The sequence below is a fragment of the Scylla paramamosain genome, chromosome 3 (assembly GCF_035594125.1).
Source record: "Scylla paramamosain isolate STU-SP2022 chromosome 3, ASM3559412v1, whole genome shotgun sequence".
In the NCBI taxonomy this organism is placed as follows: domain Eukaryota; kingdom Metazoa; phylum Arthropoda; class Malacostraca; order Decapoda; family Portunidae; genus Scylla; species Scylla paramamosain.
Window position 1 is genome coordinate 17,316,179 of NC_087153.1, and position 16,322 is coordinate 17,332,500.

The following is a 16,322-nucleotide window of genomic DNA, read 5'->3' on the forward strand; positions in this document are numbered from 1 at the left end:
TAAAAATATACTGGTTTATTTCTAGAGCATGTATTTTGAGGTTAAAGGATGTTATCTATAATGGAAAATTTATTATTGAATGTAGTATCCGCCATTATTGTTTACATGACGTCACTTCCTCAACGTCATCCCTTGCTCCCGCCATCTTGGCCGGTACCACGCGGGATTTTGGGCAATTCACGCTTATTTTGAAGGACTGGGACACCTCAGAGGACCAGCAAGCGGGCCGGAAAGTACACAGTCATGGATCCGAAAAAGCAGCAGCTTCCGCCAAAGGAGAACGCACTGTTCAAGCGAATCCTGGTGAGTTGCAGGACGCATGGCCCAGTGTGGGGGTTCGTCTGCACAAAAACAAACCTTATTACCTGTCTTAAATCATGTCAGGAACACCGGCTGTAAATCAGGCAGCTAATGGAACCTTAGACGTGCAGGACCAGGTGCCCGGGGATGCCACTGGGTTATCTGGTCCGAGTCACGCGAGGGAAATAAAAGACGACCACCCCTGCTTGCTCTATGCTGTTAGATTAGGTCCTGGCTGCGCCCTTACACATCACTGCTTGGGAATTATTAAGGGAACGAACAGCTTGCCAAGAATCTGGAAGGGTTAAAGTTTGTCATGTGACAGAAACCTGCACAATTATTAAAGATGTCACAAGGATCACTGCCCGGAAAGTACCATCATTTCCTTGACGGCTTCCCTGCTTGTCCACTCAAAACCTTGAGCTGTTGTATCTCATTCTCGGTCTGACAGGGGATGTATGACTTAGATTCCTTTTTGGGAGCATTGTCAAACTTTTGCCACGGCCAGTCAAGTATTAGGTGGGTCTGTACAAGCAGGATATGACTAACACACTTGTGGTCATTGACTTCCTGACTCACCTCTGTCAATCATTCATTCTTATGGACTGGAAAGTTTTTGATTGTAATTCTTGATCATAATTTTGTATTGGACAAAAAAAAAAGGTTTATTTATTAAATGTTACATTGTAAGTTATGGTCAGTAATGAATTAGCTCTAGAGAATTGATTTTTATGGAAGGAATGAGATGGCAGCGTGGAAAGCTTAGGCATTGTTTTGTTAAACACCATTCTCTAGAATAGTCTACAGAATCTGACATGTTTGTATTCTCAGTCATTAAAGGAGTCTGTGGTCAAAAAGTGAGCTAATCTTTACATTCTGACATGTTAAGAATTATGGTCATTCTGAGAGCCACATTCTGAAGTGCTTTGCTCTCTCACTGCAGCTATTTCCAAAGCCCACAGAGATGATATCCATAGTTTCTCCTGTTAATAATGTAGAAATGTTGTTAGTCTATTATTAGAAGCATAAAAACACTTAAAAACTAGTGTAACTTCAACTTAAGCCTTTTGAATGCTGTGGAGGAACGATGCAGAAGAATATGGAAATAATTAAATGAAAATATTGAACACTGTATACTGGAATCACCTCAGTATGACACCAAATGTTTCTCAGTGTCTGGAGTAAAGTCCCGGTAAATTTATGTAAGTGCAGCTGTTAACATTTTTAGACGAAACTCCATTTTCCTGGTAGATTTTGATGTGCTTTGAATGGACCTAGTAACCGTTTCTGCCACAGATCGAGTTTTTTCTCATATACCCTTCCCCTCCCCACACATACACACATGTAACCAAGCTGAAATTTATTAAAAACATTAATTACTAAACCTAACCTTACCTAATTAAACCTAACCTTACCTAACTAAACCTAACTAAACCTAACCCAACCTACCTAACCTAACCTAACTGTCTTATACGTGACCCAAGTACTTCACTGAGAATTTTTTTTTCCATGTGACAGGTGCACTTGTATAATAATACAGTGGTCTTTTATTTTAGGGTGTGGATTTGGACAGACTTGTTTTGAAGGGTCCATGGGGTAGAGTTCCTTAATTTTGGGATGCAGGTTTGGCTAGATTTAGTTTTGAAGGGTCCATTGGGTAGAAGTCTTTAATTAAGGGTGTGTGTATAGCTAGATTTAATTTTGAAGTGTTTTTAAGTATGAGGTGGCCAAGACCGAAGCAAAGCAGTAAGTTTGACTTGTGCAGCATTTTGATTGCAGGCTCCATCACAAGTTGGGAGCTGCAGTGGATCCTTATCTTATCATTAAGAATATTCTGGTAGTTGATTTGTCACTATTACTATTTATTTTATTCCTTATTTATATTTTCTTTTGTGTAAGAGGAAACTGGCCTAGGATAGCAAAAAGGCTATAAAAAAAGGCCCATAGAAGGTGCCAGTCCTCAAACTGAGTGGAAGAATTTAGAATAAGCTGAAAGTGTCAATTGGGAGCTGTACACAGTTCTGCAGTGCAAAGATTAGTGTTTAATTTGAAAAACTATGTGGATGTTTGATTGTGATATTGCTCATTGTAATTACGGTGTCCATGGAAAGTATTGAGTGTCCCACGTTTTTTCTTGAACATTTCATTATACTCATTGTTTGTGAAGGTTAATAAGAAATATTTCAGTTCCTGTCATTCATTTAATATTTTGTCTTATTGCCCTTGACTGATAACCAATTTGAGATGCTTAGGCATTGATTCAGCAAGATGCTTAAAGTAAGTATTCCTTGCTCATACCACAGCATCACATATTTTTCATTTCACTGATGAGCCACTGAATGGATGACATGTTGTGCTCTGCAGGACGATTCTTAATTTAACTCTAGCAACTCTCAATGTGGTTGAGGTTTGGTGAGTTCCCTGGCCAGTCAAGAACATGAATATTGTGATTTTTCAGCCACTGCATCATCTTTCTGGCTTATCTCATGGAGAGCCATCCTGCATGAACGTGTTACAACCATGTAACTCATAGAAAGGCAGCACGTGATCCTCCAGCACTTGCATGTAGTGTTCACCTGTCATCATTTCATCCTGAAGAAGGAAATACAAGTCTCCTTGCCCCCCATCACCAGTAAATGCACCCCACACTGTTACACTTGGAGGATGTTTCATGTTGAGTGGTGCTTTCATGTCACCCAGTAGTTACATCTTGAAATTTCCTTTGTTGGCACATTTTTAGTGTTCCATGCCAAAATTCTGGCCATTTCTTCATTGCCAAGGCTGGCTGGAGCCATGCAAATACCATAGCAGAAAAATGGGAAGGCTGGGAAGGGAAAGAATGGGAATAAGATATTATGGAATAGAAATGAGTGTCAAAAACCCTCTCTCCATGGTAGTTCACTGAGCACTAAGGTGGGAATTGTCAGTCCTCAGACACACCCTCACCTTCTCTGTGCTCGTGACAGCCATACCAGGCATACAAAAAAGGCCTGACTTGGTGCCATTGAACAATAACTTAGCACACCATAATTTGAAGATTTTGGGAAGTAGTGTGCAGTACTTTCAGTGGACACTAGAAAATTGTAGGTAATGGTCAGCTGCATGACATGGAGATAGAGTAAGGGAGGTACGGGTTAAGTGGGTCAGCTGTCAACAGTGGATTGGCTATTACAGGGAAGATGAGACACCAAAAATACCCATAATATCCATTTTCACACTTCCCTTGAGAATTGTAGTAATAGGAAGTGGAAGAAATAGAGCAGAGCAAACCTTATCACTTTCCATTGAAAGAGACAACCAATGACAAGTAAGAAAATGAATACATGAAGTTTGGTCACAGATAAACTTAAGACACTGCAAACAGGTTGGTGAGGTTGGCAAGATTTCACTGAATGCAAATGTGTGATTTATAAGTTTAATCAGTATATACATTGTAAGACACGTCAAGGTTTTTACTGTCGTAAAGTAACTTTGGACCTCTTGTGTGTGTAAAATGTTGATGCTTGCAGGGGAATGAATTGCTGTGGTTTTGTGTATTTTTAGATTTTACAAATTGAGCTTTTCCAACAGAAATGCTATGAGCAGAAACAATATAAAAATGGGCTGAAATTCGCCAAGCAGATCCTTTCCAATTATCCAGATCATGGAGGTGAGTCACAGAATGTGTTTTGACAAGTTAACCACTCTTAATGAAGACGAGCCTTTGAAAAGTGTGCAATTATTTCAAAGCATATAATAGCTTACTATATAGTGTAAGAATCCTGTGTATAATCTTGTATGGTGTTTCTTTCCTGTTTCCAGTTTTTCTATGCATTATTTGAAATGAATATTGAGATTGACAGAAAAAAGAGTAAAATGCTCAATAGTAATTTCCCCCATTCCCCTTCAGAAACACTTGCAATGAAGGGACTTATACTGAACTGCCTGGGGAGGAAGGAAGAAGCCTACAACTTTGTCAGACAAGGTCTTCGAAACAACCTCAAGAGTCATGTGTGCTGGCATGTGTTTGGCCTGCTGCAGCGCTCGGATAAGAAGTACGATGAAGCTATCAAGTGTTACAGAAATGCTCTCAAATGGGACAAGGACAACCTCCAGATACTACGGGACTTATCTCTCCTTCAGATTCAAATGAGGGATCTAGAAGGGTATAAAGTAAGTCCTTCATCTTTATCTTTATTGTGTGTAGTTAGAGATCAACTTGTTGATTTGTTATTGCAGCAACAAGATGTGAGAGGAGGAGACGGAGGGGACAAGTGTCAAGAAGCAAAGCAAGTGCTGTGTATATGTGTCTTACTATCTCCAGTATAAAGTGAGGAAATAGAGTGCTTGTGTATATTAGAGAGAGAGAGAGAATATATTGGAGTGTGCAACAATAGTGTACCTAAACAAAAACAAATGAAGATCTTTAGTATGCCTATGTCTTTATGTAATTCCCATAGTATCATTAGGAGACAAGAATAGACTTTTTAAACTTAGTGAAGCTGCCAGCAGTCTGGTGTTTAGTGAGTGGGAATTGAAGGAGAGTTGGGTGACCTGAAACAAGGAGTCAGCTAATAGTTGGTTATGAGAGATGGGCAGAAATGCACCTTTTAGGGCTGGAGCATTGTATCTTTGGTGAGGTGAGTGTGTGCATAATGGAAGTGTGGTTAGTGGAAATTAGGAAGAAGTTGCTAGAGGCTTTAGATTAGTAGGTTAATGATCAGTGTATTGTAGTTCAATAAGTATCTTCCAAAATGTTGATGGAATTATTTATTTACTTTATTTGTTTATTTATTTGTTTATTTATTATTATTTTTATTATTATTATTATTATTATTATTATTATTATTATTATTATTATTATTATTATTATTATTGTAATATTCCTGAGGTGACTTCAACCAGGGGAATCTAGGCAGGCTAGATCTCTGTTGCCTTTTTTGAAAGAATAAAAGGATCAGCAGGTATTCATTGCCTCATTCGCTGAGGAATTAATTTATTGAATTTTCCTTTATAACAGGAGACAAGATACAAGTTATTTGAACTTAGGCCAACGCAGCGAGCATCCTGGATTGGTTATGCAATGTCATTCCACCTTCTTCAAGACTATGATAAAGCTCTGAAGATTTTAGAAGAATTTAGGAAAACTATTCAGGTGAGCTGTGTGTAAGACTGCAGTGATTATTCAAATAGATTCACTTACTTGCTAATGTTCTGTGGAAGGCATTTACACTAGTTAAGCATACCAGTATCTGATGTTTATTATCAGTCATTGCAGATAGATGAATTAGGAAAGTAACTGTAAACTAATATTGATTGAAACTTGTATTGCAAAGTTTTGGTGTGCTTGTGCTCAGCAGGAAACGGTATGAGTGGTGCAAGCACAGCATGATGTTATCAGATGGGCAGGGCTGATTGTGCCCAGACTTTTGTAGCACTGTAGTGAAGTGTAATGATAAATACTGAAGTGTAGCTGTATTTTTTCCCAGACTCTTTATGTATCTTTGTAGTGAGGTGTAAAGATAACTTCTGAAGTGTAGCTGTAATTTTCTCATTTGACTCTCCACTTTTCAGAAAACTTCATATGATTATGAATACAGTGAACTGCTGCTATATCAGAATCTTGTCATTAGAGAGAGCAAGAACCTACAAGAAGCCTTGCGGCACCTCAACACCTATGAGTCCAACATCTGTGATAAGGTCACACTCCAAGAACTTAGAGGTAAGGAGACGCTTTAAGATTGCAACTGTCTCTGCAGTTTTTCTTCTCGGAAGTTTTTCATGCTTGCTTTCATCTTATGCCCAAGAGATCGGTCACTTGATACCTACATGTCATGGCCCTAATGGGGTGGCTGTGTTGGGATGCTGCAAGGTGGTAAAAGTTTGTCCCCAGAGAGGAAAGATGATTCTCTCTAAGTGCACAGATTATCTCAGGGTGCTGCATTTCACCACCACCACCACTACCACCACCACCACCACTGTCACTGCTCCGCAACTCCACAACTCATTTTCTCTTACTTGACACATCAAATCATTCATATACCCATTATTACTTTTACTCTCCATTCTGCTCACACCACAGGCAACGCTGCAGTGTTACTATTATTTGTTAATTCATTTGTCTTTCAACAGGAGAATTATTAATGAACTTGGGAAGGAAGGAAGATGCAAGTGAGGTATACAGAGGCTTGATCAAACGGAATCCTGAGAACAGGAATTACTACCTCAAGCTGGAAGAGGCTTTGGGGCTCACCACAGCAGAAGAAAGAATAAAATTGTATGAAGAACTTAAGGAAAAGTAAGGTTCTTTTGTATTCTTACTGGTCTTGTAGCTCTCATTAGTATTTACTGTAAGAGGAAAGGAAGTTCACATATTTTTACCAGTGATTTCCTTTAAAGCAAAGTTGATGATTGTTTTTGTTTCCCTTGCAGATTCCCCCGTGCTCAAGTGCCTAAGCGACTCCCCCTCAATTATGCTCGAGGGGAGGTGCTAATATCCTTATTAGACCCTTATTTGAGAGCAGCGTTACAGAAGGGTGTGCCGCCACTCTTCACAGACATCCTTTCATTATATGATGATCCAGAAAGAATAAAAATAATTGAAAATTTAATGTATGGCTACCTGAAGAATCTGAAGGAGACAGGACATTTGTGTGAAACAGGTGAGAGATCAGGTGTAACATTGGCTCTGTTTTCCAGCTGTGACATTATTCACCCATTATTTAATGATCAATTTGTGAATAAGAGAGATGTCATGAGCTGCCTTGTGTTGATCTACTAGCCTTTTGCGATCTTATATTTTTGTGTTCTTGTATTAGATAATGTGCAAGATTTAGTTAAAAGAATGGTGAATCCAAAGAAAGAGAAGGTCATTGCGTAATTCTGATTGAAACTTAACCAAGAAATAAGAAAATAAAGAGCTCCATGTAAGGGAGGGAGCTTTAAGAGTGTGTTTGTGACGAATAAAGCAAAAAAATATTGAGCATTTGTCAACTTGATGAGGTTTGAAGCTGACACATGTAGAGCTGTACAGTGTCCGTCAGTTCACCTTGTGTACCTCCTTGTGTCTCAGATAACGAATACAAGGAGCCAGCCTCCATCCTGTATGTGTTGATGTTCCTGGCGCAGCACCACAGCTACCTGGGAGACACAGAGAAGGCACTCTCTCTCATAGAACAAGCAATAGAGCACACACCAACCCTAATAGAACTCTATATTGTCAAAGGAAAAATACTGAAGGTATGATTTTGTAAGATTTTTATCAGAATTTAAGATATCAAAATACTGTGATCCATTTTCTCATTTATATAAACCAGACTTTTTTTTTATTGTCAGAATCTAAGATCATACCATAGTGCTATTAACCAGATATAACTTTGTTTTTTCCTGAGAGATCATAGCTTGCATTGTAGGAGGTGGCGATGGTAGAACTTAACATTTGTCTGTGAATCTTTTGCAGCATGCAGGGGACTATGTTGGAGCATATGAAGCCTTACAGGAAGCCCAGGCATTAGACACTGCTGACCGATATGTGAACTCCAAGGCAGCCTCTTACCTTCTCAAAGCTAACCTAGTCAGGCAGGCAGAAGAAATGTGTTCCAAGTTCACTCGGGTAAGGATGTGTTACTCATTGTGGAGAAATGACACAAACTTGTACATTGAATTGATGGATGAAGTTGTGTATGTTCATGGAAACTAGAATGTTGTAGTTCTGCTGCCTCACTGCTCTAGACTTTATCCTTACTCTTGCCCCTATTCTGTCCACCTCACTAATGCAAGAGTTAACCTGTTTCTTCATTCTTTCATCCCTTTTAGTAAGTTCTCTTACTTTACCTGTTCCTGTTTTTCCCCCTTCTTACAACTAGAACTCTCTTAAAAGAACATCAAGACATTTCTGAAACTAAACAGTCCAATTATTTTAACATTAGAAGCATTATGGTTGCACTTCTTTGATCCATTCATTGTTTCATTCACAGTTTGAACAATTTTCCATCTTTCCTTGCCGCATTTCAGGAAGGTGTATCGGCAATGGAGAACCTGAACGAGATGCAGTGCATGTGGTTCCAGACGGAATGTGCGCAAGCCTACCACCGCCTTGGACAGTACGGGGATGCACTCAGGAAATGTCATGAAGTAGATAGGGTGAGGAGCTGTACTTTTTTGCCTGTCTTTATGGCTTTATTATTATTTGTTTTTTCATATAAGGGGCTGAGGCCAGGGGATACAAAAGGCAGATGAAAAAGAAAAAGAGCCAGTCCCTAAAGAGTAGAACCAAAAGGATTACTCCAAATTAGAGAAAGGATTACACCAAATTAGAGAAGTGTCATGCTGACTTTACTTCTAATTCTATTTAGTGTGGCTACCTAGGTAAGGAACTGTACCCTGCCTATCTTTCTGTCAGTGTTTACCAAGTTCATGGGTAATTTTGTTTGGTTTGGCTATGTAGGTAAGCAGCTGTACACTTTGCTCATCTTTCCGTCAGATAGAAAGATTTGCACTCATGGTTGTGACTTGTGACTCCTGAACAAAAATGTCACAATTTTCACAACTGTGCAATCTTTTCAGCATTTTACGGAAATCATTGAGGACCAGTTTGATTTCCACACTTACTGCATGAGGAAGATGACCCTGCGCTCTTATGTGGAGCTGTTGAGGCTAGAGGATGTTCTGCGGAGTAACAGGTTTTACTGGGACGCAGCACAAACCGCAATTACCATATACCTCAGGTGGGTTTTTGTCCCGGGAGGGAGAACTTCTGGCATTTATTTTCTAACAATTCAGGGCACTCAACTTTTTTTTGTCTTTGAATAGTATTTGTATAATTCATTACGTTTTCTTCCTCGAGAAAATACTGTATTTCACTTGTCATTCAGAATTTCATTGATAATCTTCATACATCTTTCTCTCTTGTATATTGTGTATTTCATTACTTTACTCTCACTTTGTTTCCTCCTGATGCACCCCTCTATACCTCTTCACCAGTAGTGATCCCTGTCTCCCTATCTGTATAGCAGGCTGTCATGCCTTGCAAAGTGTGTAACTGAGGCAAGGTGCACACACTAATAATGTCACATAAATATACTCCAATTATTTTTTTAAATGCTTCTTGATTTTTTTCATTGCCAGTTGTTTGGTGGCATTTTTATCATCTCACCGTCAACTAAAAAGTTAAATTTGATTGTTGTCTGGCAAGGCTAAGAAGATTCATTTGTTAGTGGCATAGGAAGTAAGTTGAAGGAAGGTAGTGATGTGAGGTGTATGACCCACAGGTTATATGACCAGCCCCTCACAGCCAACACTGGAGAGAACAACATCAATACTGGTGAGTGTTGAAATCTTTTTATTTGTATTTGCTTTAGATGCACAGTTTACTTCCTGGTATGGTGGAGCGAAGCATTGGGACCACATAGCCATACAGCACAGTGAGGAATGCATGGATCAGAAATGTGAAGCAGTAATGTTTGGGGAAGTGGATGTGTAGGGCAGAACAGGGTGTTATGCTATGTTGCTTACTGTTTCATACCAAGCTGCACTTCCACTGAACAGCACCATCAATCACAGTTATGGGCCTGTCTTGGCACTCCCAAGGACTCAGAGTGTTTCACTTATGGTCATCTGCTGGTCACCCAGCCAGCCCTGCCCCTACGGAAAAAGCATAGAGCTTGTAGTGACTGATCTTTGAGTAGGACTGAGACCACACACACCACAGACATGGACAGCAAGGTCACAACCCCCTCGGCTTACATCCCATACTTGCTGCTAGGTGAACAGGGTGACATGTTAGTTGCTCACCCATCTGCATCACCATGCCTGGGACTCAAATTCAGGCCTTGGTTGTGAGCTGTGTGTACTGACCACTATGCTGCATGATGAGAGCATTGTTTTGTTTCCACCTCAAGATAACCTTGTGAATATGACTGACTTAGCTGTGGTGGATGTGGAAGAGATGTATGTGAGGATCCTATAGTTTCTGTGTGGTGCATATTGTGCTCTGCCGATGAAGATAATTTCAGAGGTACCACTGTTAGGTGTAGGGATGTTGTGACTCCATTACCTACCACATTTTGGTCTATGCTGCTTCTTGGTGCAGCACTACCCAGTCACCTCCAGGATATGGGGTGCAGTGTATGTATTTTTGCATTCCCTGTGTATCTTAACAGAAAGGGATGATACAAGGGAAATTGAGCACCCACCCTCTGTATATTTTCCCTACATAGAGTTGGATGGAAGACTATATTTTTTCTCTGAATCATATAATTTGGATCATTTAATGTGGGCGAAAGTGTGACTGAGGTTAAATAGATGATTGGGACGGTGTTTGTAGGATGAAAGTTGGATGTTTTATCTTCATGTAAAAGTAAAATGGAACAGGAGGATGGATTTGAGTTTGATAGATTATGTAAAAGATCATATGTTGAAAGAATGAGAGAAGCCCAGAGGTGAGCCCAGAAGTGATGTAGGTTGTGTGGAAATGCAGGAAGGACAACAGTATCATTGGGAATAATGTGGATGAAGGTAAATTTTGGAAAATAAACTGTGGTTGTTTGTGAGTTCATGTGAGCCTGGTGGTGAAAAAGGAGAGGAGAGGGATATCTTCTGGAATGATGAGGCTGAATATTTGTATAACTCTGGAGGGAATGTAAAATTGCTGTGAGGTGTGAAGTCTAGAATGTAATTGTGAATGTAGGTAAATTCTGGACAAGAACTATGAATGCTTGTGAGTTCATGTGGGCCCGGTGGTGAGAAAGGAGAAATTTGGAATGATGTGGCAGAATATTTACAAAACTTTGGAGGGAATGTAAAATTGCTCAGGTCGAATATATTTGTTTTAGGTTTGCTTGGTGTTTGTGTGTGTGAAAGAAAAAAATGAAAATGGGGCAAGAATGATGAGGTTATGCACTAAGTAATAATTGATGATCAGAAACATTTTGTCAAAGAAGGATATTATGAAAGAACATGGTTGAGACAAATGAATGGAAAGATTATTTATTAATAGATTGATGATGGATTATGTGATAGTTTTTAGAAGTGTAATATAATGACTGTTGAGTGAGTGTTGAGAGGGAAGTGTGGAGGTATACTTGATGACTGCCTGATGGAGGGAAAGTTGAGAGCAGGCTCATTCAGGGAGGATGGCAGCAAGGCAAGCAGAGTCTGAAGGGAAGTTTTGAAAGTCATTGAGTTGGGCAGAAGATTAAAGTAATTGAAGGTGACTGAGATGGAGTGAAAGTTAGAGAGAGAGAGAGAGAGAGAGAGAGAGAGAGAGAGAGAGAGAGAGAGAGAGAGAGAGAGAGAGAGAGAGAGAGAGAGAGAGAGAGAGAATCTTCAAGGACTTGTATTGATAGAGTATATGCACGTGTATCAAGTTTCACCTGATGGAGCATGTTTGGTGTTTGGTTGCACTGTTCAAGGTTACGCTGTTGCCCTGGAGTGGTGTCAGTGTTGATGGTTTATTGTGTGTTTTTTAAATCTGAGGTGATAGGAAAACTTGTCATTATAACATATATATTTATTATATAATAGATATAGACACACTAATATATTATTACAGTAGCCTTTGTACAAAATTGAGATGAGAGGAAATGAATGAGCCTGGAGTGGAGTGTAGGGTGTAGAGAGTCAAAGGAGGAGTGAAGGCTGCCTCGGGGGTGAGGTAGCGAGGCTCACAGGTTTGTGCGGCGCCAGGTTGGGTTGGGGTGTTGCACAAACACCTCTGCGTCTGGGTTGATGGGCGGCCTGGGATGGCGGAAGTTGACATCAGTGTCACCCACCAGAGAGTGGGGCAGTGCCAGGGGTGCCACAGCCTGCAACATGGCTGGGTTTTGGTAGTACCTGTACCTGTATGTGATTTGGGAAGGGTATGTGTGGACCACCTTGGTGTAGGCCTGGGGGTACACGTAGGGCACCAGCACATAGTTGCTCTTGGAGGCGCCTCCCACCAGGAAGGAGATGGGCTTGGTGCGAGTCTGTGTGGGTGGTGGCAGGATGATGGGGATGTTGCCATTGTACTCCTGATCTGGAGATGGAGGCAGGGACATGATGGGACTCGTCTTGGTGAGGGTGTCCTTCTCCTTGGCAATGTCGTCTTCATGAAGGAGCTGTGAGGGTTCCTGGAAGACTTCAGAATGGAAGCCTCCTCCCCTGGTGATGAGCAGGTCATCATTGGCATAAAACACCTCATCTGGGTGGAGTCCTCCCAGCAGGTGTTTCTGTGGGCGGGGCAGCCGGGGTGGGGCTCCCCGTGCACTCTGCAGGCGGTCCACGGTGGTATAGGTGTCACCCAGAACCAGGGGCTCGGGCCCATCCTCATCCAGGGGCGTGTCCACCACCACACGGCTCTTGGTGGTGCCGTCATGTGGCTGCCGGTGTGTGCCCACCATCATCAGGAAATAAGGGTTGGCAGAGGCCCCTCGGAACATGGTGCGGCTGCGCTGCTCTGTAGAGAAGGCAGGATGGAAGGTGGTGACAGGGGGTGTGGTGGTTGTGGTGGAGGTGGAGGTGCTGGTGGTGGGCTCCACATATCCTGGGATACTGGAAGCCTTCCTGCTGTGTCTCCACTCCCATTCCTCCTCACCTTGCACTCCAGCCACCACCACTGCGGCAACTACCACGCTGGCTGCCCACATCCTCCACAGGCACTGCATCTGTAAACAAGACATGAGTCACTTAACTGGTGTCTTCATGGCTGGCCCTCAGTCTGGCTCCATGCCTGTACTGTTTGTATCACCCAAAAGGAAAATGTGCTCTTGTATTTTTATTTTGCCCAGGCCACTTTGCAATACCTGGATTCCTGTCAAGTAGTGTGTGTACTCTGGATGAAACCCTTCTCCCTCACTGGTTCTTTGTTACAAATTCCCTGGGATATATAATCACTCCATCACAAGGACTCCTACATAAACTATGCATGAGAACAGGAGGTTGGCAAAACTGTCCTTGACTCATGATAAGTCCTGTCACTAAGGCTGGTTTATGAATAGGTGAGGTCCTAGCCATGGCCATACAGAACCTCAGTTGTCCATATGCCCATTTTGTGTCCTGCAGTACACCACCATCATTCCTCATCTCTCTCTGTCTTCCACCACAACCCAAGTGTTGAAAGGTTGTCCCAAGGGTGCAGTCAAGTTTGGCATTGTGAAGTGGTGTAGAGGTCATGTGCGTGTGTTGTTATCAAAGTGCGTTGCTGTGTCTAGAGGTGGCTTGTGTATGTCAGTGGTATCACCCCTCTGCACTATACACACACACACACACACGGATACACTTTTTCATTTTTTTTTTTTATTGGCTCAATTTCCATTAGTTTATTCTGAGCTTGTTCAGTTACGTTCGTCACATCGTCATCTGTCAAACTAATGACCACTATTTAACTTAGCAAGCTTATAATTATCCTCTACTTCATTACTGCTGCTACCTTAGTGCTATTATTATTATTATTATTATTATTATTATTATTATTATTATTATTATTATTATTATTATTATTATTATTGTTGTTGTTATTGTTATTATTTATTGAGTCGTATGAGTGTAGTTCACTTGAGTGGTGGGGTGTGAGGGGATGAGGTAAAGAACTGGTGTGTGTGTGTGTGTGTGTGTGAGAGAGAGAGAGAGAGAGAGAGAGAGAGAGAGAGAGAGAGAGAGAGAGAGAGAGAGAGAGAATTAATCACTGATGCCAGCTACAAATTTCAAAATCCGCTAGATTGCCTCCAAAACATCCACCACATTATAGGCGAACCACTGCATAGAAATTCCCCGCTATATTGCACCTGAAAATCCTTAAAAAAAGAGTGAATTATATCATTTCCCCCCGCTAGAGTGCCATTGTGACACTGATAGCTAAACTCATCGAAAAAAAAATAAATAAATAGGCATCCATGGAACTAGTGACTCCTCATGCCAATACAAGAGACAATTCGGTCAAGGACGATTAAGCCTACCCTCCCTCCCTTACCTACTTACCTGCCCCGCCCCTCTATGCCCCGCCCCGCCCCGCCCGTTGCTGCCACGTCGCCGGTCAGCGTGTGAGTGAGAGAAGGAGGGAGAGAACTAGGGAGCCACGTCCAGTTTTTGCCAGTGTTTGTCTGACCTTTACTTTTTCACTTGTGGGAGAGTGAACCGCTGTCTGGCTTATGGGTGCAATGCTGTGAGGTGCTGTGAGAGGTTGTGGGGGATGCTGCGAGGGTAATGGGGATGTTGTGAGGGTTTTGCGGTGCTGTGAAGTACTGTTGGGGATCGTTGGGCTGTAAGGTGTAGTGAGATGTCTTGTTGTTTGATGTTGTGAGGATATTTGAGGTGCTGTTAGGTGCTGTGAGGGAGGGCGAGGTGTTTTTCTTTAAGGGGTGGTCGTGGGAATGCTGTGAGGTTAGTGGGGTGCCTGGCTGTTCGGTGTCTTGAGGTATGATGCGGTGCCGTGTTGTTGGGGTTAGTAGGCTAGGGTGCCTGAGTGCCTCGCTGAGTCACCGAGAGCGGCATTCTTCAATAATTTAATGCTCCTTGCTAGAGAGGTGCCGGGAACACCATATATTTTTTGACACGACTTAAGGTAACTAGAGACGCCCGTGTTCTACTTGGTGCTTGATCCCTCTCTGTTGCATGTATTCCATTATCATTGCGGGGGAAAAGTTTAATTGATTCTTGTGGTAAAGACTTGCAAAATACTCATATAAAATAAGAGAGAAAAAAAAAATCAGGTTTGACTTCTAACTTACTGATTTCGTGTGATATTTCAACTGCCGTCTAAAGGTTTACCACTCAAGTGATCTTCCTGTGAGGAGTGACTGAGTGGCACCGCAGGTTACGAGGCTCACACAGTCTTGTCCCGCTCACTCTTCACCCATTGCGCACTGACTTAGTACAGCGTGTTCACAAAACCACAGAAAACGAAGGTAGTAATAATAAACCAGGCGGATGAGGGATAGAAAACATACAACACTATATTACAAGTCACCAGTTTCAGCCAAAAATAATCACATATCCAGCCAAACACCACGAGGTACTTCTACTTTTCACAAGGGAACAGCTGGCCCCTTTCCTCCCTTACACCGCATTCCACACGTCCCACAGTAACGCAGAACAGCACCCGCGGGCGTTGGGTCCAGGGGGAGAGAGGGAGGGAGGGGAGGGATCGACCTTGCTGGGGTGGAGGCTGGCGGAAGCTGTGTTAGCGAGGGACGGACGGGGAGGTGGGGGCAAGTGGCTGGGTTTTGGGGGTTGGTTACATACGTGGTCATCTAATTCTTATCCTGTTGCTATGGTGAAGATTTACGTGTATTTGTAAGTATACACACACACACACACACACACACACACACACACACACACACACACACACACACACACACACACACACACACACACACACACACGTGCTTCCAAAGGGCATCACTAAACAGGGCGCGGCTGGAGGACACGTTCAATGCCAGGCTTCGTACGTTCCCGGGGCAAAAACACGTCCAATAGTGCACGGAATCACTCTCACTCTCACTCTCACTCTCACTCCTCGGTACCTGGGTGGGTGAGTGGGTGCATGGGTGGGTGAGTGGGTGAGTGCTTCATCCGGTCATTTTCATGGCCTCACCACCACCACCACCACCACCCACACTTTCACTGCTTGCGTCTCTCCGTGTCTCACTCACTCTCTCACTCACTCACTCACTCATCTGCTCTTGACATTGCCTCCTCTGTGTTGATTGGGATGATACGTGAAAATAGGCAGGCATGTTTTGTTCAGGGACCGCCACGTGCAGGCCTGGTGACTTCTTGCATCTTCCCTTAGGTTAGGTTAAATCTCTCTCTCTCTCTCTCTCTCTCTCTCTCTCTCTCTCTCTCTCTCTCTCTCTCTCTCTCTCTCTCTCTCTCTCTCTCTCTCTCTCTCTCTGTACTTTGTTGTTATTCCCTCATTCCACTGTTGATTTTATCCAGAGAGAGAGAGAGAGAGAGAGAGAGAGAGAGAGAGAGAGAGAGAGAGAGAGAGAGAGAGAGAGAGAGAGAGTTACCCTAATCCACACAGTTTCTTAATTAACCTCTTTTCAAGCAAGGATACACTA

At 42.3% G+C, this 16,322-nt stretch overlaps 2 protein-coding genes across 2 annotated transcripts in view; one reads left to right on the forward strand and one right to left on the reverse strand.

Moving 5' to 3' along the window:
* Window positions 1-104: 104 nt before the first annotated feature.
* Window positions 105-16,322, forward strand: part of LOC135091881 (N-alpha-acetyltransferase 15, NatA auxiliary subunit-like) — a 61,005-nt gene continuing 44,787 nt past the window's right edge. Inside the window, exons 1-12 of the mRNA XM_063989932.1 lie at window positions 105-303; window positions 3,871-3,949; window positions 4,190-4,452; window positions 5,300-5,434; window positions 5,854-6,001; window positions 6,412-6,577; window positions 6,712-6,941; window positions 7,352-7,518; window positions 7,739-7,891; window positions 8,293-8,421; window positions 8,845-9,005; window positions 9,549-9,601. Coding sequence (XP_063846002.1) covers window positions 244-303; window positions 3,871-3,949; window positions 4,190-4,452; window positions 5,300-5,434; window positions 5,854-6,001; window positions 6,412-6,577; window positions 6,712-6,941; window positions 7,352-7,518; window positions 7,739-7,891; window positions 8,293-8,421; window positions 8,845-9,005; window positions 9,549-9,601 — 1,744 coding nt within the window. The 5' untranslated portion in view covers window positions 105-243. The remainder of the gene's footprint in view (window positions 304-3,870; window positions 3,950-4,189; window positions 4,453-5,299; window positions 5,435-5,853; window positions 6,002-6,411; window positions 6,578-6,711; window positions 6,942-7,351; window positions 7,519-7,738; window positions 7,892-8,292; window positions 8,422-8,844; window positions 9,006-9,548; window positions 9,602-16,322) is intronic.
* Window positions 11,774-16,322, reverse strand: part of LOC135091885 (uncharacterized) — a 6,442-nt gene continuing 1,893 nt past the window's right edge. The window contains exon 2 of the mRNA XM_063989946.1: window positions 11,774-12,923. Within this exon, the coding sequence (XP_063846016.1) occupies window positions 11,943-12,923 (981 nt within the window). The 3' untranslated portion in view covers window positions 11,774-11,942. The remainder of the gene's footprint in view (window positions 12,924-16,322) is intronic.